We start from the raw sequence: 16,445 nt of genomic DNA, 5'->3' as shown, positions 1-16,445 counted from the left end.
CAGTACCATGGACAGCGCAGTGCATAGGAAGACGCCTTGTATTTCTTGTCGCTCTGTTGTTCTCCCCTTTTCTGTGTGTGTGTGTGTGTGTGTGTGTGTGTGTGTGTGTGTGTGTGTGAGAGAGAGAGAGAGAGAGAGAGAGAGAGATTGTGTTTTATTTGTCCTTATCTCGATGCAACTGAAACATCATTATGTTTCATTGTTGTAAACAATAAGTTATGGCTATTTGTTTTAGTTGTTTTCACGTTAACATGATAAGAACAAGTTTTAGCAGAGGCTGTAAATGACTCCATAAAAATGAATTTATGTCTTTTTTATGTGTAGTTATATGCAGCGAACTCATAGGGACGCTGTTGGCCAGTCGGTTGATGTTTCAGAGAACAGTTGCAGCAGTACCTCCCCCATTATCTCGATATGTTGAGAGGAGAGAACAAAAAATCGAAAAGGCACATTTTGGAGTAGGGAGATGATCAAACACGAAGATATCGGGCATTGTCTTTTATTCGTGGAATGTGGATTACGGATTATCTGTTTCTACTGACATTTGTGTTTGAAATCCAAGTGTGGGATAAAAGATTTGATGTTCCTCCTTTTTTGTGGCCTTGGAAATGATGTACAGAACAATGAGACGGCAAGTACTGTTGTTTATCTCGGTTCTCTCTCTCAGTTCAGTCCTCGGACAGGTCAGCTACTCCATTCCTGAGGAAATGGCGAAAGGCTCTTTGGTCGGCAACATAGCTCAGGATTTAGGTTTAGATGTGAAACGACTGAAATCAGGCAAAGCTCGCATTTATACAGGAGACAATACAGAATACATCGAGCTGCATAAAGAAAGAGGAGTCCTCCTTATCAAAGAGAGAATAGATAGAGAAGCGCTTTGCGGGCAGACGACGCCCTGTGCTTTTGATTTTCAAATAATTTTAGAGAATCCAATGGAATTTTACAGCATCACGGTCGAAATCACCGATATTAATGATAACGCTCCTAGCTTCAAAAATACTGAAATTAAATTTGATATAAGCGAACTGGCTCAAATTGGAGCTAAATTTGTTTTAGAGAAGGCAATTGACGACGACGTCGGGGTTAATGGTATTCAGAGTTATTCACTAAGATCAAGTGACAATTTCGCTTTAAATCCTCACCGAATTGGTACTAGTAGTAATGTTGAGATGGTTTTAAAGAAACCTCTTGACCGAGAGAAAAAGGAGCGGTTGTCTTTGGTGTTGACTGCTATAGATGGGGGCGAACCGCAGCTCTCTGGAACGATGCAAATTCTCATTACAGTGCTGGACGCTAACGATAATGCGCCTGTTTGTACGCAAACAGAGTACAAGGCTAATGTGAAAGAAAATGCCGTGAAAGGCATTGTTTTAACTAAGGTGAGTGCAACCGATGCAGATCAAGGTTCTCATGGGCATGTCCAATATTCAATGTCTAATTTCGCTGAGGGGGCAGTGGATCTATTTCAGGTAGATGAAGACAGTGGTGTCATTAAATTAATTGGAGATATTGATTATGAAAGCTTGAAACAGTATGAGATATACGTTCAAGCTACAGACCAAGGTGGCCACTCTGACGTCTGTAAAGTTATAATTGAAGTGCTTGACACAAATGATAACTCCCCAGCTATCAATATTATGTCAAAATTAACGAGCATATCTGAGGATGTAAAGCTAGGCACGGTTGTGACGATGATGAACATTCAAGATCCAGATTCGAGTGATAATGGAAAAGTCCAGTGCATTTTGGATGAAAATATTCCATTTGCAATGAAGTCATCATCAAATAATTTCTTCAGTTTAGTGACTGACAATGATCTGGACCGAGAGAGAGCCTCCGAGTATAATATCACTGTGACTTGCTCTGATGAGGGAGTGCCCCCCCTCTCCAGCAGCGTCACTCTCACCTTACAGATCTCAGATGTGAATGACAACGCGCCTGTCTTTGAGAGGAGCTCATATGAGGCCTACATTGTAGAAAACAACACACCAGGCCTCTCTATATTCACAGTGAAAGCCAGAGACGCTGACTGGAACCAGAATGCCCGTGTTTCTTACATACTGGAGGACTCCTCGGTTAACGGAGTGCCCGTCTCCTCATATGTGTCCGTTAGTGCTGATAGTGGAGTCATTCATGCAGTGCGCTCTTTCGACTACGAGCAGATCAAGGATTTCCAGTTCCGCATTAAAGCGCAGGATGGGGGCTCCCCTCCACTCAGTACCAATGTGACTGTGAAAATACTGATCCAGGACCAGAACGACAACGCCCCTCAGGTTCTGTACCCAGTCCAGACTGGTGGCTCTCTGGTGGCTGAAATGGTGCCTCGTTCAGCAGATGTGGGCTATCTGGTCACTAAAGTGGTGGCTGTTGATGTGGACTCTGGACAGAATGCCTGGCTCTCCTATAAACTGCAGAAAGCCACAGACAGGGCGCTGTTTGAAGTGGGCTTACAGAATGGGGAAATAAGAACTATCCGCCAAGTCACTGATAAAGATGCTGTGAAACAAAGGCTGACTGTTGTAGTGGAGGACAACGGGCAGCCCTCTCGTTCAGCTACAGTCAATGTTAACGTGGCGGTGGCGGACAGCTTCCCTGAAGTGCTGTCGGAGTTCACTGACTTTACACACGACAAGGAGTACAATGACAACCTGACTTTTTACTTAGTCTTGGCTTTGGCTTTAGTTTCCTTTCTCTTCATCACGTGTTTAGTGGTTATTATATCAGTGAAAATATACAGATGGAAACAATCTCGCATCCTCTATCACTCCAGTCTTCCCGTGATTCCATATTATCCACCACGTTACGCAGACACTTTGGGGACAGGGACTCTCCCACACGTGTACAATTACGAGGTGTGCAGGACGACTGACTCCAGAAAGAGTGACTGTAAGTTCGGCAGAGCCGGTAGTCAGAACGTGCTGATAATGGACCCCAGTTCTACAGGGACGATGCAGCGGATACAGAGTGAGAAGAGCATCCTGGATGAACCAGACTCTCCTGTAGAGGTTAGTATGAATCGGGATGTTGATTTAAGTCTTCTCAAGTTAATTAACGTATACCATTTCCTTATTCAAGACCTTGGACAGTGACTAATGTGTGGCTATTGCAGTGTAGTAGCTTTCCACACAGTTTCAGTGCCACTGTTTGTGGACAATTACACTTGCTGGTTTCGTTGTTTATATGTATTTATTTTGTAGTTTTCATTTTTCATCGTGTGTGCCCGGCTAAAACAAGTTTACATGCGCACATTTGACGTTACGCGTGCGGTAACTTGGTGTGCTGCTTGTATCGAAATGCCATTCACAGCTATCCTAATCCGGTTTTTATATGTATAAAATATCAATGTCTCCATTCCACTGCTAATTTGTTATCTTAAGACTTTTGTCCATGAAGAGATTTTGGGATGCCCTATTTATTATGTGACTGACTTATCATTGACGTGACCGGCAAGACATGACTATTAATTCATCCATCTGTTAAGAGTATTTTTTTCTGTAATTTAACCGAGTGGACAGAGAGGGCCGCTGTAGACCAATGAGTTGCATTATACAGTGCAGGCTTGCAGAGGAACCTCTCCCATCATCTCCATATTAAAGGGAGAATGAGAAAGACGCAGAGCTTACACAGTCCGGGTTACAGAGAAGAGTAAACAAAGACATCGACCTGAGATGATTTTTTCAAGAAATTTCGATTTTGTACTCATTTGTATTTGAACACTTGCTTTGAAGAATATCTATAAGATACGGAAAATACGCCAAAGGGATTTAAATGATTCTCGGCGCAGGAGAAATGTCGGACAGAACAATGAGACGGCAAGTACTGTTATTTGTCTCGGTTCTGTCTCTCAGTTCGGTGCTCGGGCAGGTCAGCTACTCTATTCCTGAAGAAATGGCGAAAGGCTCTTTAGTCGGTAATATAGCACAAGATTTAGGTTTGGATGTAAAAAGACTTAAATCAGGGAAAGCTCGGCTACACACTGGAAATAATGCGGAATACATCGAGCTGAATAGAGAAAGAGGTGTACTGCTAATCAAAGAAAGAATAGACAGAGAAGCACTGTGCGGACAGACGACGCCTTGCGCTTTACATTTTCAGATTATTTTGGAAAATCCCATAGAATTTTATAGGGTCACAATCGAAATACTTGATGTTAATGACAACGCTCCTCTTTTCCAGAAGGATTCAATGAAATTTGATATAAGTGAGTCGGCTATGATCGGTGCAAAATTTGTTCTCGAGAGGGCCTTTGATTTCGATATTGGGATAAATGGTCTCCAAAGCTACTCGCTCAATCCTACCGATAATTTCATTTTAAAACTGCACGGTCAAGCTGATGGTAGCAAAAAGGTAGAAATGGTGTTACAGAAACCTTTAGACCGAGAGAAACAGGAGCAGATATCTCTGTTGCTAACTGCGATAGATGGGGGAGACCCAAAGATGTCTGGAACTGTGAAGATTTACGTAACTGTTTTAGACGCAAATGACAACGCTCCTGTTTTTACACAACCAATATATAAGGCACGTTTGGTAGAAAATTCTCCGAGAGGTACATCATTAACTACAGTAAGAGCATCAGATATAGATGATGGTTCAAATGGCTTGGTAACATATTCAATATCAAGTAGCACAGTTGGTATTATGGATCATTTTGAAATTGATGAAAATAATGGTGAAGTGCGTTTGATAGGCGAGGTTGATTATGAAAAGTCAAAACAATATCAAATCGATATTGAAGCTAAAGATCAAGGGGGGCTCTCGGATTCTAGTAAATTGGTAGTAGATATCATTGATATCAATGACAACAAACCCCTCATAGATCTTATGTCAACGTCACGTTCAATACCAGAAGATTCTCAATGTCAGACGGTAATAGCTGTAATGAGTGTGCATGATCCAGACTCTGACAAAAATGGAGTAGTCAACTGCGTCCTCGATGAAAACATCCCGTTCGTAATAAAATCTACATCGAATGGTTTCTATAGCTTAGTGACAGACAGTGATTTAGACAGAGAAAGAGCTTCTGGGTATAATATCAGTGTGACCTGCTCTGATGAGGGAGTGCCCTCCCTCTCCAGCAGCGTCACTCTCACCTTACAGATCTCAGATGTGAATGACAACGCGCCTGTCTTTGAGAGGAGCTCATATGAGGCCTACATTGTAGAAAACAACACACCAGGCCTCTCTATATTCACAGTGAAAGCCAGAGACGCTGACTGGAACCAGAATGCCCGTGTTTCTTACATACTGGAGGACTCCTCGGTTAACGGAGTGCCCGTCTCCTCATATGTGTCCGTTAGCGCTGATAGTGGAGTCATCCATGCAGTGCGCTCTTTTGACTACGAGCAGATCAAGGATTTCCAGTTTCGCATTAAAGCGCAGGATGGAGGCTCTCCTCCACTCAGTAGCAATGTGACTGTGAAAATACTGATCCAGGACCAGAACGACAACGCCCCCCAGGTTCTGTACCCAGTCCAGACTAGTGGCTCTCTGGTGGCTGAAATGGTGCCTCGTTCAGCAGATGTGGGCTATCTGGTCACTAAAGTGGTGGCTGTTGATGTGGACTCTGGACAGAATGCCTGGCTCTCCTATAAACTGCAGAAAGCCACAGACAGGGCGCTGTTTGAAGTGGGCTTACAGAATGGGGAAATAAGAACTATCCGCCAAGTCACTGATAAAGATGCTGTGAAACAAAGGCTGACTGTTGTAGTGGAGGACAACGGGCAGCCCTCTCGTTCAGCTACAGTCAATGTTAACGTGGCGGTGGCGGACAGCTTCCCTGAAGTGCTGTCGGAGTTCACTGACTTTACACACGACAAGGAGTACAATGACAACCTGACTTTTTACTTAGTCTTGGCTTTGGCTGTAGTTTCCTTTCTCTTCATCACTTGTTTAGTGGTTATTATATCAGTGAAAATATACAGATGGAGACAGTCTCGCATCCTCTATCACTCCAGTCTCCCGGTGATTCCTTATTATCCACCACGTTACTCAGACACTTTGGGGACAGGGACTCTCCCACACGTGTACAATTACGAGGTGTGCAGGACGACTGACTCCAGAAAGAGTGACTGTAAGTTCGGCAGAGCCGGTAGTCAGAACGTGCTGATAATGGACCCCAGTTCTACAGGGACGATGCAGCGGATACAGAGTGAGAAGAGCATCCTGGATGAACCAGACTCTCCTCTAGAGGTTAGTGCTGAGGGAATAACATTGCAACTTTTAACTCATTTACCATTTATTTTTGGTTGTTGTTTTTTTTTTGTTGAACTCAGCTTCATATGGGTACCTGCTCAGCATTCTGGATAACGACAATTTACGTGAAGTTGCACACATAGGATTTTAGCCTTCCAAACTCTACTTTATAGATTTTTCTATTAGACGGATCATACTAGTATTAACTACAAGATAAACTATATATGAAGTTATCCAAGAGTTATCCAAGATTAATATAAGTTTCAGTTTTTGGTGGTGTATTTAGCTTGTCAGGTAACCATTGCTTTGAATGGTCTATTTATTTTTGTAGTTTCGTATTTCAGTCCATGGATAGCGCAAACGATAGCCCTGTTGTTAAAATTACGGAGTATAATATTTCAAAGCACTGACATTTGTCCTATATTTACTGTCTGACTCTAGTGTGTGTGTGTGTGTGTGTGTGTGTGTGTGTGTGTAGGCGTGTGTGTGTGCGTGTGTGTGTGTGTGTGTGCGTGTGTGTGTGTGTGCGGTGTGTGTGTGTGTGTGCGTGTGTGTGTGTGTGTGTGCGTGTGTGTGTGTGTCATTTGCTATAGGCTCCTGCTGCATATCGTCTTCTTTCATTTTATAAAATCTCAACAGAGATTAAGGGAAACGTATTTTTTTTTAGCTAAATGTGAAATGAATTTGATTGGCAGAATACCTCTTTGTGAATCTGTCTGTTATATTTTTTCCCCCAGTAATACGATCTTTTCTGTAGTTCGGTCCTTTCAACAGAGAGGGACGCTGTTGGCCATTGAGTTCCTATTTCAGAATGCATTTGTAGCAGTACCTCCCCCACCACCTCGATATATTAAATAGAGAAAGAGAGAGAGACAGAGTTACAGAGAACACCACACGCTGGGACGCCGAAATGTGATTCTTTTGTTCCTCAATTTGGGATTATGATCATATATAGCACGATATACCTGCAACTCACAATCAGAACTGAAAAGGAATCTATATTGCAACGTAAAAGGAAGCAATAAAGGATTTTCTACAAAGAGAAATGTCGACCAGAACGATGCGACGGCAAGTACTGTTGTTTATCTCGGTCCTCTCTCTCAGTTCAGTGCTCGGGCAGGTCAGCTACTCCATTCCTGAGGAGATGCCAAAAGGGGCTCTAATCGGTAATATAGCACAAGATTTGGGTTTAGATGTGAAGAGACTGAAGTCAGGAAAAGCTCGTATTTATACTGGTGACAGTGAAGAATATATCGAGCTGAACAGAGAAAGAGGAGTTCTCCTTATCAAACAGAGAATAGACAGAGAGGCTTTATGCGGCGAGACGACGCCTTGCGCGCTCCATTTCCAAATGATTCTGGAAAACCCAATTGAGTTTTTCACCGTTACTATCGAAATTACTGACGTCAATGATAATCCTCCAACATTTGAGAGAGGTGAAATGAAATATGAAATCAGCGAATCAGCCCTTACTGGAGCTCGATTCGTCTTGGAGAAAGCAATAGACGACGATGTTGGTGTCAACGGCCTAAACAGCTACACCCTAAAACCCACTGATAATTTCGTTCTGAAAACTATTAGCCGTGGAGATGGAAGTAAAAATGTCGAAATGGTTTTGCAGAAACAGTTAGACCGAGAGAAACATGAGCATATGTCATTGATATTAACCGCTGTGGATGGTGGTGAGCCTCAGCTCTCAGGGACAATGCACATTCTCATAACTGTATTAGACGTGAATGACAATGCTCCCATTTGTTCAAAACCGGAATACAAGGCAAGTGTTACAGAGAACGCTCCTGTTGGCACTGTAATAACTACAGTTAGCGCTACAGACATTGATAAAGGCAATAATGGAAAAGTAACATACGCAATTCCAAAATCAGGAGCAGCAGGTCTTTTCCAAATTGATGTCGATAAGGGAGTATTGACATTGGCTGGAAATATTGATTATGAAAAAAGGAAACTTTACGAGCTAGATGTTCAGGTGGCGGATCAGGGAGGCCTGTCAGATGCATGTAAAGTAATTGTGGAGGTCGTTGATGCAAATGATAACACGCCGTCCATTAACATCATGTCTAAACCGCACAGTATATCTGAGAACGTCAAACCAGGAACGGTGGTAACGGTGCTTAATATCCAAGATCCAGACTCGAGTGATAACGGCAAAGTCCTTTGTGTCTTAGACGAAAATATTCCTTTTGTCATGAAATCAACGACAAATAATTTCTATACTGTAGTGACAGAAAGTGATTTGGACAGAGAGAGAGCCCCTGAGTACAATATTACTGTGACCTGCTCTGATGAGGGAGTGCCCTCCCTCTCCAGCAGCGTCACTCTCACCTTACAGATCTCAGATGTGAATGACAACGCGCCTGTCTTTGAGAGGAGCTCATATGAGGCCTACATTGTAGAAAACAACACACCAGGCCTCTCTATATTCACAGTGAAAACCAGAGACGCAGACTGGAACCAGAATGCCCGTGTTTCTTACATACTGGAGGACTCCTCGGTTAACGGAGTGCCCGTCTCCTCATATGTGTCCGTTAGTGCTGATAGTGGAGTCATCCATGCAGTGCGCTCTTTTGACTACGAGCAGATCAAGGATTTTCACTTCCGCGTAAAAGCGCAGGATGGAGGCTCTCCTCCACTCAGTAGCAATGTGACTGTGAAAATACTGATCCAGGACCAGAACGACAACGCCCCTCAGGTTCTGTACCCAGTCCAGACCGGTGGCTCTCTGGTGGCTGAAATGGTGCCTCGTTCAGCAGATGTGGGCTATCTGGTCACTAAAGTGGTGGCTGTTGATGTGGACTCTGGACAGAATGCCTGGCTCTCCTATAAACTGCAGAAAGCCACAGACAGGGCGCTGTTTGAAGTGGGCTTACAGAATGGAGAAATAAGAACTATCCGCCAAGTCACTGATAAAGATGCTGTGAAACAAAGGCTGATTGTTGTAGTGGAGGACAACGGGCAGCCCTCTCGTTCAGCTACAGTCAGTGTTAACGTGGCGGTGGCGGACAGCTTCCCTGAAGTGCTATCGGAGTTCACTGACTTTACACACGACAAGGAGTACAATGACAACCTGACTTTTTACTTAGTCTTGGCTTTGGCTGTAGTTTCCTTTCTCTTCATCACGTGTTTAGTGGTTATTATATCAGTGAAAATATACAGATGGAGACAGTCTCGCATCCTCTATCACTCCAGTCTACCAGTGATTCCATATTATCCACCTCGTTACTCCGACACTTTGGGGACAGGGACTCTCCCACACGTGTACAATTACGAGGTGTGCAGGACGACTGACTCCAGAAAGAGTGACTGTAAGTTCGGCAGAGCCGGTAGTCAGAACGTGCTGATAATGGACCCCAGTTCTACAGGGACGATGCAGCGGATACAGAGTGAGAAGAGCATCCTGGATGAACCCGACTCTCCTCTAGAGGTCAGTCCCTTCGAATACAAGACAGTCATTTAATAGTGTTTCTTTTTCTTTCTTACACTTACAATCATTTTTACTATTGCATTTCTTGATTGGCATGCAACTTTGTTGTTTTAGCACCATGGACAGCGCTCGGTGAAAGCTTTATCTGTAATGCTGAGGTTGTTGCCTAAGAGCTTATTTTTATCGTTTCTATAGCATAGTGCCTCACTCGGAAATCTACTTGAATCATCGTTTGTTTGTTCGTTTGTGTGTGTGTGTGTGTGTGTGTGTGTGTGTGTGTGTTGGTGGGTGTGGGTTGTTAGACGGCTATTTTCTACATTTCCCATTTTTTGTCTGCGCAGTGAAACCTTGGGGTTTGCGGCCGGCTTACAGTGCCTGATTTGGACACTATTTTGATCTCATTAGCGACGTTTTAATTTCTCACTGATCCCAAAGTGATGGTAATTATTTATAAATGTAATAGGAGAAAATACATGTCATACAAATGGCTAGTTTTCTATTAAAATAATCTATACTTTCAATAATGAACTTCTCAACCTCATAAATGACTTTGATTCCGTGATGTCCCTGTCTTCTGTAGTTTAGTGTTTTGTACTCTTAGGGACGCTGTTGACCAGTGTGTGGCAGTTTCACTGCAGATTTCAGTAGTACCTCCCCCATCATTTTGATATCTTTGAGAGAAGGGTAGACACAATGCACAATCTGGGTTACAGAGAACACTGAAGACGGAGAAACCGAGCTGGAAACATTTTGATCGAGTTTTGTATTAACGATACTTGTTCTCATCTGATATGTAGATGTACAACGTATGGAGTACGACGGACCGAATTAAGGATTATATTATATGTTTTGTGGCACGTGGAGAGATGTTGAATAGAACAATGAGACGGCAAGTACTGTTGTTTTTCTCGATGCTCTCTCTCAGTTCAGTAATGGGGCAGGTCAGCTACTCCATTCCTGAGGAAATGGCGAAAGGCTCCTTAGTCGGCAACATAGCACAAGATTTAGGTTTAGATCTAAAGCGACTGAAAACAGGAAAAGCTCGCCTGCATGTTGGAAACAGCGCTGAATACATCGAATTGAACAAGGAAAGAGGAGTCCTCCTCATCAAGGAGAGAATAGACAGAGAGGCGTTATGCAAACAGACGACGCCTTGCGCTTTACATTTTCAGATAATTTTGGAGAACCCGATCGAGTTTTATCGCGTTACAGTAGAAATAACAGATATAAACGATAATGCTCCTATTTTCAAAATGAATAGTATGCTATTTGAGATCAGCGAATCGGCTGTGAGAGGGGTAAAATTTGTTTTAGAGAAAGCATTCGATTCTGATGTTGGAATAAATGGACTCAAGAGCTACTCCCTTAATCCAAGAGATAATTTCATTTTGAAACTCCATGACCATACTGATGGGGCAAAAGAGGTAGAGATGATCTTAGAGAAGCCTCTCGATCGTGAGAAACAACAGGAAATTTCACTTATACTTACAGCAGTAGACGGAGGCGAACCCCAACTCTCAGGGACAGTGCAGATTCAAGTAACTGTGTTAGATGCGAATGACAATGCTCCAGCATTTACGCAGTCAATGTACAAGGCGAGTTTAGTGGAAAACTCTCCAAAGGGAAGTTTATTAACGACTGTAACTGCCACAGATATAGATCAAGGTTCAAATGGTTTGGTAACGTATTCAATTTCGGGTAATACTGATGAAATTTTGGATTTATTTGAAGTAGATGGGACGAGTGGCAAGGTACGTTTAATTGGAAAAATAGATTATGAAACATCGAAGCATTACCAGCTAGATATTAAAGCAAAAGATCAGGGTGGACTCACTGACTCATGTAAAATAATATTTGACATTATTGATGTCAATGACAATAGTCCTATAATAGATTTAATGTCAACTACACAATCAATACCAGAAGATTCTACTTTTCAGACGGTTGTTGCTGTTATGAATGTACATGATACTGACTCTGATAATAATGGAGTGGTTAAATGTTTTTTAAGTGGAAATGTACCGTTTATTATTGAAAGTACAGAGAATGGTTTCTATAGCATAGTAACAGACAGTGATTTAGACCGAGAGAGAGCATCTGAGTACAATATTACTGTGACGTGCTCTGATGAGGGAGTGCCCTCCCTCTCCAGCAGCGTCACTCTCACCTTACAGATCTCAGATGTGAATGACAACGCGCCTGTCTTTGAGAGGAGCTCATATGAGGCCTACATTGTAGAAAACAACACACCAGGCCTCTCTATATTCACAGTGAAAGCCAGAGACGCTGACTGGAACCAGAATGCCCGTGTTTCTTACATACTGGAGGACTCCTCGGTTAACGGAGTGCCCGTCTCCTCATATGTGTCCGTTAGTGCTGATAGCGGAGTCATACATGCAGTGCGCTCTTTTGACTACGAGCAGATCAAGGATTTCCAGTTTCGAGTCAAAGCGCAGGATGGAGGCTCTCCTCCACTCAGTAGCAATGTGACTGTGAAAATACTGATCAAGGACCAGAACGACAACGCCCCCCAGGTTCTGTACCCAGTCCAGACTGGCGGCTCTCTGGTGGCTGAAATGGTGCCTCGTTCAGCAGATGTGGGCTATCTGGTCACTAAAGTGGTGGCTGTTGATGTGGACTCTGGACAGAATGCCTGGCTCTCCTATAAACTGCAGAAAGCCACAGACAGGGCGCTGTTTGAAGTGGGCTTACAGAATGGAGAAATAAGAACTATCCGCCAAGTCACTGATAAAGATGCTGTGAAACAAAGGCTGATTGTTGTAGTGGAGGACAACGGGCAGCCCTCTCGTTCAGCTACAGTCAGTGTTAACGTGGCGGTGGCGGACAGCTTCCCTGAAGTGCTGTCGGAGTTCACTGACTTTACACACGACAAGGAGTACAATGACAACCTGACTTTTTACTTAGTCTTGGCTTTGGCTGTAGTTTCCTTTCTCTTCATCACGTGTTTAGTGGTTATTATATCAGTGAAAATATACAGATGGAGACAGTCTCGCATCCTCTATCACTCCAGTCTACCAGTGATTCCATATTATCCACCACGTTACTCAGACACTTTGGGGACAGGGACTCTCCCACACGTGTACAATTACGAGGTGTGCAGGACGACTGACTCCAGAAAGAGTGACTGTAAATTCGGCATAGCCGGTAGTCAGAACGTGCTGATAATGGACCCCAGTTCAACAGGGACGATGCAGCGGATACAGAGTGAGAAGAGCATCCTGGATGAACCAGACTCTCCTCTAGAGGTTAGTGCTGAGGGAATAACATTGCAACTTTTAGCTCATTTACCATTTGTTTTTGGTTGGTCTTTTTGTTGTTGAACTCAGCTTCATATGGGCACCTGCTCAGCATTCTGGATAGCGACAGTTTACGTGAAGTTGCACACATAGGATTTTAGCCTTCCAAGCTCTAGTTTATAGATTTTTCTATTAGATGGATCATACTTTAACTACAACATAAACTATATCTGAAGTTATCCAAGAGTAGGGGAGACATCTCACTTCTTAATATAAATTTCAGTTTTTGATGGTGTATTTAGCTTGTCAGGTAACCATCGCTTTGAATGGTCCATTTATTTTTGTGGTTTCGTATTTCAGGACCATGGATAGCACAAACGATAGCTCTGTTGTTAAAATTACCGAGTAAAAAAGTTTTAATATTTCAAAGTACTGACATTTGTCCTATATTTACTGTCTGACTCTAGTGTGTGTGTGTGTGTGTGTGTGTGTGTGTGTGTGTCATTTACTATAGGCTCCTGCTGCATATCCTCTTCTTTCATTTTATAAAATCTTAACAGAGATTAAGGGAAACGTATTTTTTTTTTAGTTACATGTTAAATGAATTTGATTGGCAGAATACCTCTTTGTGAATCTTTCTGTTATATTCCCCCCCCCAGTAATACGGTCTTTTCTGTAGTTCAGTCCTTTCAACAGAGAGGGACGCTGTTGGCCATTGAGTTCCTATTTCAGAATGCATTTGTAGCAGTACCTCCCCCACCACCTCGATATATTAAGGAGATAAAGAGAGAGAGACAGAGTTACAGAGAACACCACACGCCGGGACGCTGAAATGTGATTCTTTTGTTCCTCAATTTGGGATTATGATCATATATAATACGGTATAGGTGCAATTCATGATCGGAACTGAAAAGGAGTTTATATTACAACGTGAAAGGAAGCAATAGAGGATTTTCTACAAAGAGAAATGTCGAACACAACGATGCGACGGCAAGTACTGTTGTTTATCTCGGTCCTCTCTCTCAGTTCAGTGCTCGGGCAGGTCAGCTACTCCATTCCTGAGGAGATGGCAAAAGGGGCTCTAATTGGTAATATAGCACAAGATTTGGGTTTAGATGTAAAACGACTGAAGTCAGGAAAAGCTCGTATTTATACTGGTGACAGTGAAGAATATATCGAGCTGAACAGAGAAAGAGGAGTTCTCCTTATCAAACAGAGAATAGACAGAGAGGCTTTATGCGGCGAGACGACGCCTTGCGCGCTCCGTTTCCAAATAATCTTGGACAACCCAATGGAGTTTTTCACCGTTACTGTCGAAATTACTGACGTCAATGATAATCCTCCAACATTTGAGAGAAGTGAAATGAAATATGAAATCAGCGAATCAGCCCTTACTGGAGCTCGATTCGTCTTGGAGAAAGCAATAGACGACGATGTTGGTGTCAACGGCCTAAACAGCTACACCCTAAAACCCACTGATAATTTCGTTCTGAAAACTATTAGCCGTGGAGATGGGAGTAAAAATGTCGAAATGGTTTTGCAGAAACAGTTAGACCGAGAGAAACATGAGCATATGTCATTGATATTAACCGCTATGGATGGTGGTGAGCCACAGCTCTCGGGGACAATGCACATTCTCATAACTGTATTAGACGCCAATGACAATGCTCCCATTTGTTCAAAACCGGAATACAAGGCAAGTGTTACAGAGAACGCTCCTGTTGGCACTGTAATAACTACAGTTAGCGCTACAGACATTGATAAAGGCAATAATGGAAAAGTAACATACGCAATTCCAAAATCAGGAGCAGCAGGTCTTTTCCAAATTGATGTCGATAAGGGAGTATTGACCTTGACTGGAAATATTGATTATGAGAAAAGGAAACTTTACGAGCTAGATGTTCAGGTGGTGGATCACGGAGGCCTGTCAGATGCATGTAAAGTAATTGTAGAGGTGGCTGATGCAAATGATAACACGCCATCCATTAGCATCATGTCTAAATCGAACAGCATATCTGAGAACGTCAAACCAGGAACAGTGGTAACAATGCTTAACATACAAGATCCAGACTCGAGTGATAACGGGAAAGTCATGTGTGTCTTGGATGAAAATATTCCTTTTGTCATTAAATCAACGACAAATAATCTCTTTACTGTAGTGACAGAAAGTGATTTGGACCGAGAGACAGCCTCTGAGTACAATATTAGTGTGACCTGCTCTGATGAGGGAGTGCCCTCTCTCTCCAGCAGCATCACTCTCACCTTACAGATCTCAGATGTGAATGACAACGCGCCTGTCTTTGAGAGGAGCTCATATCAGGCCTACATTGTAGAAAACAACACACCAGGCCTCTCTATATTCACAGTGAAAGCCAGAGACGCTGACTGGAACCAGAATGCCCGTGTTTCTTACATACTGGAGGACTCCTCGATTAACGGAGTGCCCGTCTCCTCATATGTGTCCGTTAGTGCTGATAGTGGAGTCATCCATGCAGTGCGCTCTTTTGACTACGAGCAAATCAAGGATTTCCAGTTTCGCGTCAAAGCGCAGGATGGAGGCTCTCCTCCACTCAGTAGCAATGTGACTGTGAAAATACTGATCCAGGACCAGAACGACAACGCCCCTCAGGTTCTGTACCCAGTCCAGACTGGTGGCTCTCTGGTGGCTGAAATGGTGCCTCGTTCAGCAGATGTGGGCTATCTGGTCACTAAAGTGGTGGCTGTTGATGTGGACTCTGGACAGAATGCCTGGCTCTCCTATAAACTGCAGAAAGCCACAGACAGGGCGCTGTTTGAAGTGGGCTTACAGAATGGGGAAATAAGAACTATCCGCCAAGTCACTGATAAAGATGCTGTGAAACAAAGGCTGACTGTTGTAGTGGAGGACAACGGGCAGCCCTCTCGTTCAGCTACAGTCAATGTTAACGTGGCAGTGGCGGACAGCTTCCCTGAAGTGCTGTCGGAGTTCACTGACTTTACACACGACAAGGAGTACAATGACAACCTGACTTTTTACTTAGTCTTGGCTTTGGCTGTAGTTTCCTTTCTCTTCATCACGTGTTTAGTGGTTATTATATCAGTGAAAATATACAGATGGAGACAGTCTCGCATCCTCTATCACTCCAGTCTCCCGGTGATTCCATATTATCCACCACGTTACTCAGACACTTTGGGGACAGGGACTCTCCCACACGTGTACAATTACGAGGTGTGCAGGACGACTGACTCCAGAAAGAGTGACTGTAAGTTCGGCAGAGCCGGTAGTCAGAACGTGCTGATAATGGACCCCAGTTCTACAGGGACGATGCAGCGGATACAGAGTGAGAAGAGCATCCTGGATGAACCAGACTCTCCTGTAGAGGTTAGATTGCTACAACACTCTTTTTAAATACATTTTACCAATAGCTCCTGATGTCAACTAAATGTACACTTTGTGTGGCGTTTCTCTGAAGCAAACAATCGCCATTAGCAAATGCACACAACACCTTTCCTTTAGAGGACAGAGTTTTCATGCTATATAAAACCAATCACACTTGTTACTCTAGCACTATATCCGA

The 16,445-nt window shown here is 43.2% G+C and overlaps 5 protein-coding genes across 5 annotated transcripts; all 5 read left to right on the top strand.

Annotated features, from left to right (window-relative positions):
* Positions 1-623: 623 nt before the first annotated feature.
* LOC144542452 (protocadherin gamma-A8-like) lies at positions 624-3,093 on the top strand. The gene is made up of 4 exons (XM_078289272.1): positions 624-953; positions 1,539-1,550; positions 2,250-3,005; positions 3,076-3,093. The coding sequence occupies exons 1-4, from the start codon at positions 624-626 to the stop codon at positions 3,091-3,093; spliced, it is 1,116 nt and encodes a 371-aa protein (XP_078145398.1).
* Positions 3,094-3,789: 696 nt separating this feature from the next.
* On the top strand, positions 3,790-7,050 carry LOC144542451 (protocadherin gamma-A7-like). The gene is made up of 3 exons (XM_078289271.1): positions 3,790-4,149; positions 5,434-6,189; positions 6,967-7,050. The coding sequence occupies exons 1-3, from the start codon at positions 3,790-3,792 to the stop codon at positions 7,048-7,050; spliced, it is 1,200 nt and encodes a 399-aa protein (XP_078145397.1).
* A 187-nt stretch (positions 7,051-7,237) lies between these two features.
* Positions 7,238-9,664, top strand: LOC139917657 (protocadherin beta-16-like). Its single transcript, XM_078289270.1, has one exon. It carries the CDS (start codon positions 7,238-7,240, stop codon positions 9,662-9,664), a length of 2,427 nt encoding a protein of 808 aa, XP_078145396.1.
* An 833-nt stretch (positions 9,665-10,497) lies between these two features.
* On the top strand, positions 10,498-13,260 carry LOC144542450 (protocadherin beta-16-like). Its single transcript, XM_078289269.1, has 2 exons — positions 10,498-12,897; positions 13,249-13,260. The coding sequence occupies exons 1-2, from the start codon at positions 10,498-10,500 to the stop codon at positions 13,258-13,260; spliced, it is 2,412 nt and encodes an 803-aa protein (XP_078145395.1).
* Positions 13,261-13,855: 595 nt separating this feature from the next.
* On the top strand, positions 13,856-16,276 carry LOC144537847 (protocadherin gamma-A5-like). The gene has a single exon (XM_078289268.1). The coding sequence runs from the start codon at positions 13,856-13,858 to the stop codon at positions 16,274-16,276; it is 2,421 nt and encodes an 806-aa protein (XP_078145394.1).
* The last annotated feature ends 169 nt before the right edge of the window (positions 16,277-16,445 follow it).

This window comes from Centroberyx gerrardi, chromosome 16 (assembly GCF_048128805.1).
Source record: "Centroberyx gerrardi isolate f3 chromosome 16, fCenGer3.hap1.cur.20231027, whole genome shotgun sequence".
NCBI classification, from domain to species: domain Eukaryota; kingdom Metazoa; phylum Chordata; class Actinopteri; order Beryciformes; family Berycidae; genus Centroberyx; species Centroberyx gerrardi.
Note: the sequence above shows the minus strand (reverse complement) of the source record. Positions and strands in the feature narration are given on the sequence as shown.